The sequence below is a fragment of the Acyrthosiphon pisum genome, chromosome X (assembly GCF_005508785.2).
Source record: "Acyrthosiphon pisum isolate AL4f chromosome X, pea_aphid_22Mar2018_4r6ur, whole genome shotgun sequence".
Lineage (NCBI taxonomy): Eukaryota > Metazoa > Arthropoda > Insecta > Hemiptera > Aphididae > Acyrthosiphon > Acyrthosiphon pisum.
In genome coordinates, this window is record NC_042493.1 from 96518380 (window position 1) to 96525618 (window position 7239).

General features: G+C 28.4%; 1 protein-coding gene across 3 annotated transcripts; it reads left to right on the forward strand.

Moving 5' to 3' along the window:
* The first annotated feature begins 436 nt into the window (after window positions 1-436).
* On the forward strand, window positions 437-6979 carry LOC100166544 (UTP--glucose-1-phosphate uridylyltransferase-like). Of its 3 annotated transcripts, none has more exons than XM_003247078.4 (8): window positions 437-523; window positions 3838-4080; window positions 4811-4993; window positions 5059-5264; window positions 5332-5407; window positions 5971-6391; window positions 6474-6745; window positions 6820-6979. In XM_003247078.4, exons 1-8 carry the CDS (start codon window positions 452-454, stop codon window positions 6925-6927), a joined length of 1581 nt encoding a protein of 526 aa, XP_003247126.1. In that variant the 5' UTR covers window positions 437-451; the 3' UTR covers window positions 6928-6979. The 3 variants fall into 3 exon arrangements, with proteins under 3 accessions (XP_003247126.1, XP_016663057.1, XP_008186898.1); XM_016807568.2 differs by lacking the exon at window positions 437-523 and adding an exon at window positions 1706-1780; XM_008188676.3 differs by lacking the exon at window positions 437-523 and adding an exon at window positions 3743-3769.
* Window positions 6980-7239: the final 260 nt, after the last annotated feature.

The following is a 7239-nucleotide window of genomic DNA, read 5'->3' on the forward strand; positions in this document are numbered from 1 at the left end:
TTATAATTCCGAATTTTGATTTGTACATAATTTAACGTAGGTTGTAGGTAAAGAATTTTACATTTGCACGTAAGAACAATCGTTTATCAATTACAATAGAAAATACTAATGCCTATAATAGAAGTAGGTACCATAACCCAAAGGCCAAAACAGTTTGGAATCGTTAAGAAATGCATGTCTGTGCTCACCCGTGCATATTTACTTCATAATATAATAATTTATTCTTTTTGTGAATTTACCGCAATTGTATTTTGCATTAATTTTTATAAATATCTTAGCTATTACTGTTTATTTGAATTCAATAATAAAAAAAACAAATTTATATTATTACGCATCATAGCAACATTTATAGTTCAATTTTATGTTATTTATATATTATTATATTATTGTGTGCGTCATATTTCAATTTTAATTTTTAATTTGCTGTTAAAAAAGATAATTGTACACAATAATGGTTGAGTATCAAAAACCATTTGTTTTGGGCTGTCAAATTTTTAACCAATTACATTTTTATAATGAAGAGGTAAGAATTCTCATAATACGACATAAGAATCTAGTAGGTAAGGTAAACCTAATAAACTATAATGGCACTAACTGCATATACAGATAAAATGGATTATTATTTTTATAAATATTATCAAGGCTAGGCATTAACGGTTTTAAAAAGTTATTTTATTTTATCTTTTTAACTTAACTAGTTATACTATTCGCTTTTCATTAACTTAACCGTTAACTAACTAAATTCCTTTTTTAATTTATGTGAAATTAACAATTCAATTTTTCATTTTAAGAAGTAAATTGAGTTAATTTATTTTGTTTTTAATTTAATGATATTTCACTATTTCAGTCTATTTGGTTTTCATATCAAAAAATATTTACCGCGAGTCCGTGAATTGTGTAAAGTTAAAAATGTATATCATTCGAATCAAACTTATATCGAGATACTGTATAAAGTATAAACACTGTACCTAGTTTATAATTTAGTTTCGGGTTGGAAAAAATTAAGTACGTTTTTATACGTTATATTAAAATTAAGTGTTGTATAAACTATAATCTAATTAACTTTTTTAAACTTAATAAAAAGTTAACAAAAAGCGTGTTAACTTTTAACTTAACCGAGTTAACCTATAGATAAATTAACTTTTAACTTTTTGTTATTGGTGCATATTAACTTAACTTAACTGAGTTAAAAAAAATCATTAACTTGCCCAGCTTTGAATCTGACGTTGTTTCTAGATCTAGAATGTAGACATAACTATTTTTATTAATTATAATTAAAACTAATTTGCTTGTTACAAATTACTATATTTTATTTAAAGACGTCATTTTTTTCATTATTATTTATGACGTATTGACGTCGCGGTGGATTAGTAGTGGAACTATGGATAGATAATTATTAGATAACATTGGTAATTAAAATATTGATAGCAATGAGAATTAATGTACCAATTATTATTAAAAAATCATAGAAGGAAAGAAAAAACGTTTGTAGTACCAATATAATATTTTTATTATTGAGAGTTTTCGATCGGCACGGTACAATTGCGTTTTGTAGATTAGATAAAGGCTGTAGAAATATTTCATGAGTTAGCTGTATAAAAACTGGTTTTATGAGTGGGGGGAATGCCAGTTTATGTTGTGTTCATAGTGAACGATGTTCGTTTGACGACGTTGTATTCAAGTAAAGTAAAATACATTTTGTAAAACTCTGTCAGAAAAAATGGTCGAGGAAACGAATGTCGGATACTCGGGAATAAATATTTTCACGAATGTCGTTAAGGTAATTTTTATTACATCCACTTGCATGTTTTACAATGTTTTTTTTCTACATTAGTTATTAAATTAAAATACAAATTTTCGACAAACATGGTGCAGTTTTTAGTAAATAAAGTACTTTATTTTAAAGTTATTGAAAATGATAAGACGATTGACTATGTTTAAATTTTAAAATATTACCTAATTATACTGTTCTATTGTATTCGATACTATTTATTGATTGCATTCAAATAAATTCCTCTTCGTGGATTATTATTATTTTAATTTTTAATACGCCACTGCATGACAAAATAATATGTGTAGGTATACTATCTAGGTGATCTTAATATATAACATTATTTTAAATATTGAATTTACTATTCATATATTTATATAACTAACAATAGTAATATTTATATTAACCTTGGACGCGGCCTGCATAAGTAGCAAGTTCAATCTAAGACACTATAGATACAAGTATGCTACGCCGCCATTTTTCGACTAATAATGACGTTATGTGAATATGAATTTCTCCCCTTTTATTTTATCGTTGATAAATGAGTCGCAAAATGGTGGCATATCATACCCATTATACCTACGTAGACTGTAGATCCTTAGTAGGCACAATGTACAAGCACTATTATAGCGGCCTGCCCATATTATTTCCAACCTTCACTACGGTACGCAAGCAGCGCGACCGGGTCTACTTTCCAACCGAGCCGGCTATGGTAAGGCGGGACGGGAGACTGTGTCGGCGGAGAAGGCCGGTCGCTAAGCATAAAATCGTCCGACGTTAAACTCATCGCCCGAGCGGCACGTGTATTTGGTATTTTATATTTTATATTATTTCATACTTGGTCGTAATATTATAATACATAATATTATTTAAAGTGACATCCATAAAGACGTGTTTGTGTTGTGTTTTTTCATCAACTCAACCCAAACTAGGGCACTATAGATACAGGTATGCTACGCCGCCATTTTGCGACTAATAATCTTATGTGAATTTGAATTTCTCCCCCTTTATTTTATCATTTTATCATTGATAAATGAGTCACAAAATGGTGGCATAGCATACCCATTCTATGTAGAGCCTTATCCAAACCAGACACTTCGACCCGACCGCGATCAACCTTGATTCCATAGTATAAGGAATAAGAAGTATGCTCAATGATAGAACTGCGCATGTTTTTTTAAGGGGCAATGTATAATTTATATAGGCAACCAACAATAAACACTAGGCGACGTCACGAGTATACATATTTTAATCTTATACAATGCAGTACGTATAAAAACACAAGGCGATGCCCATGCGCGAACTAGGACGAAAACTCGGTTCGAGTCGGTCATACTTCTTGTACTATGCTTGGTTCAATCTTCGGGTTCGCGTCAACGTTTTGCTGCTTATCAAAAAAATACGCTCATTTTTGCTATCAATATCTAAATTATTTATCGTAGTAGGACCACGATTTAAGATAGTATGGTTGCCCATCGACCCATTAGAAAAATGTTATCACACGGCATACGGTTTGAATCGAAAAGTCACGTGATCTACGGGGACCCCCGCATACAGCGCTCATATTGGTTCAAATTAAAACTAATAAAAATTGTTATGTTATACCTATATACAATAAAAATATATACAGAGTGTTCCAAATTTCGTGTGACAAAAGACCGAAATTTGGAAGACCCTGTATAATGATCATATTATATTATAAATTATAAAATAGTCCACTAGAAGTGCTAGTGCCCGGGGTCCGATTTAAATCCAATGCCGTCTTATCATAGCTCGTTGGGCAACCATACTATCTTAAATCGTGAGTAGGACTAATGACGTAAATTTCATCCATGAGATTTTGTTTTCCTCCAATATTTTATAAAATATTTACATTAGTCCACGGTACAGGCAACAAGCGGTCCAAGGTACAACGCCTGGTAATAATACGTGCCGGATAATTTGTGTACCTAGTATTTTATAATAACGCATCACGATATTCAAGCCATGTTTAATAATGTAATCAAAATATTTTACTATTTAGTTACATTTATTTTTATTCCTACATTATGACTTTTTATTTACAGCCAAAAGGACACTCTCCTGTACCTTCAAGTGCAGACTTGAAGGAGTTCAAAGAAGTTACTCAGCGCGATTCATTGGTACAACTAGAAAAAGAAATAGCCGCTTTACTTACAACTACATCAGATGATAAAAAAGATTTGGCAAAATCTCAATTTGCGGCGTTTTCACGTTTATTTCAACGTTTCTTAGAAGAATCTGGCTCATCAGTTGATTGGGAAAGGATTGAACAATTGCCTATAGATTCCGTAAGTATATGTAATTGATGAAATACAAATATTTTCACTTTTTTTGACGACTTAATATTTGACTAATACTTCATAGCAAATATAGTATTTTTTTATTTGACTTTAACCAAAAAAACAATTATTTCATTAAAAAGGCAAAACATATTTTTTAATCATTGATATTTGACAGTTCTAATAATAAGTTTATCATTAAACTATTGTATAATTATTTGAAAATATATATAAATAAATTAATAGAAAAAATCATTTTTATATCTAATAATATGATACAATAAATTATGATTGCCGTAACTGGTATTGATATATAATGTAAACTATTCAAGTATTTATGATAATATATGCAATGCTTTGTTTAATTGAAAAATATAAAGTGAATAATCACAAATTATAAATATCTAAAAAGTAAAGCGTTAGTAAACATTATTTCTACATTTATTGTTAAAAGTATATTAAAGCTATTATACCTGATTGATAAACTTTTTTAACTTAATAACACAGCTTAACCTATAGTAAATTTAATAATATAATTAAAAATAAACAAATTAAACACAGTATTAAACATTAACAGGCATTTTTGATAATTCATGATAACGCAAACACAACAATAAATTTTTATTAGATGGTATTCAAAATAAATACATATGGTCCTGAGTTTTAGTTTAATGTAATCTATGGACATATCACATATCTTTTTTAATTTTATAAATACATTGTTTTCATTGTAATGTAGATAAGAGACTATAATACTTTATTAAAACCAAGTCCTGATGATATTCATTCAAAACTTGAAAAATTGGTGGTGGTTAAGCTTAATGGAGGTCTTGGTACATCAATGGGGTGCCGAGGTCCAAAATCTGTTATACAAGTCAGAAATGATCTTACCTTCCTTGATTTAACGGTTCAACAAATTGAGGTAAGTGAATATCATAAAAAAATTATTTTCATTATAACACCATTAATTTTGCCATTTTTTGACAGCACTTAAATAAAAAATACAATGTAAATGTACCATTGGTTTTGATGAACTCTTTTAATACGGATAAAGATACAGAACAAATCATTCGGAAATATAAAGGACTTCAAGTAGAGATATATACATTTAACCAAAGCTGTTTTCCTCGAGTATCTAAAGAAACACTTTTACCAATTGCACATGACTGTGATATTGAAGGCAACATTGAAGCGTTAGTTTGATAAATAATTTACACAAATAATTTTGTATTTTACATAAATTACTTATTTTTATTTTAGATGGTATCCTCCAGGTCACGGAGATTTTTATGATAGTTTTAAAAATTCAGGATTATTGCAAAAGTTTATCAACAGCGTAAGTTTTTAATATTTATTAGCATAGCACTTGTTATCTCTGTGTAATGTTTATACAATCTCTGATCGCAAAACTGTTCTTCACATTACTCACTATTTAGAAAAACGGTTAAAATTAAGGAAACATAAAAAATATACTATTAAGATATTAGTGCCACACACTGCATTTTTTTAATCTTACTTTTTTGTTTTTTGATAGTTATATAATCAAGAAATTAATATTAAATAATTATATATAATAGCCTACATAGAGCACCAGATTAATACATTACTTCTTTAGTAATTTTTGGAACTAGTCTTGTTAATCTAATTTTGCTAGAAAATGACAAAGTGTGGTTTTGTTTTGACAAATGTCAATAGATAAATACATTAAGTGTTATTATGATAACATTTTAAGAGGAGACCATTCTACGCCTATATATGTATAGTCATATTTATTCATTTTGTTGTGTGTAAATTTGCCAGAGAAAACAAATATAATATATATTCTCTAAAATCTAAATACTACTAAATACCATTTTTATATTTTAAGAACTTCATTAATAAAAAGTATTAATTCCTCAGGGTCGTGATTATTGTTTCATCTCAAACATTGACAACTTAGGGGCAACTGTTGACCTAAATATCCTCAATATGTTATTGGACCGTGGAACTAATCCCCTTGAATTCGTAATGGAAGTTACCAATAAAACTAAAGCTGATGTAAAAGGTGGTACTTTAATTCAGTATGAGAATAAATTGAGACTATTGGAAATAGCACAAGTTCCTAAAGAACATCTTGAGGAATTTAAATCAGTAAAAAAATTTAAGTTTTTCAATACTAACAACCTATGGATCAAACTTGATGCTATTGAGAAAGTTCTGAACGAAGGATCTATGAATTTGGAAATTATAGTCAATAACAAAACATTAGAAAATAACTTAAATATCATTCAACTTGAAACAGCAGTTGGTGCAGCTATGAAATCTTTTAATGGTGGTCTTGGTATGTAAAATTAAAAATATTTTTGCAATTATTATTTTAAATATCTTAACATACTCTTCTTTTTGTATGGAAAAAAATATAGGTATAAATGTACCTAGAAGTCGTTTCTTACCAGTTAAAAAAACTTCTGATCTTTTATTGGTAATGAGCAACTTGTACCACATGAAAAATGGATCATTGTCAATGAGTCCATTGAGAATGTTTCCTACAACTCCATTAGTTAAACTTGGCGATAAAGATTTTGCCAAAGTAAAAGACTTTTTGTCTCGTTTTGCAACTATTCCTGATATACTCGAATTGGATCATCTAACAGTTTCTGGTGACGTAACATTTGGTCGAAATGTTTCTTTAAAAGTAAGAATTAAGTTCTGTAATTGTGTATTGTGTGTAAGATAAATATTATTTATAATATAATGTACTGATTTTAGGGAACTGTTATCATAATCGCAAATCATGGAGATAGAATCGACGTCCCTTCAAATGCAACACTCGAGAACAAGATAGTATCTGGAAATCTGAGAATACTTGATCATTAACCAAATTGCATATTGCTACTAATCGTTTGAAATATCACAACATATTTTAACATTTATAGTATTGTTTTATTTAATTATTTACAATATTGAGAAATGGGGAGATATAATTATTGCCATGCTATCAAAATGTTTTAAGAATAAACTATTGATTTAACATGTTGTTTTAATTTTTTATACTACTTACCAATTTTTTTGTATACATATTATATTCACAGTTCACACTCATAATTATTATAATCAAAATAAATCAATAGTTTTTAAATCCAATTATTGTTTTTTTTTATATACTTCTTAATTTAAAAGGTACAAGTT

Coding starts and splice junctions, on each gene's coding strand:
- LOC100166544 (XM_003247078.4), top strand. CDS start 452: ATGGTTGAGTATCAAAAACCATTTGTTTTGGGCTGTCAAATTTTTAAC. Junction 4,081..4,810: donor AACAATTGCCTATAGATTCC/GTAAGTATATGT, acceptor ATTGTAATGTAG/ATAAGAGACTATAATACTTT. Junction 6,392..6,473: donor ATCTTTTAATGGTGGTCTTG/GTATGTAAAATT, acceptor AAAAAAATATAG/GTATAAATGTACCTAGAAGT.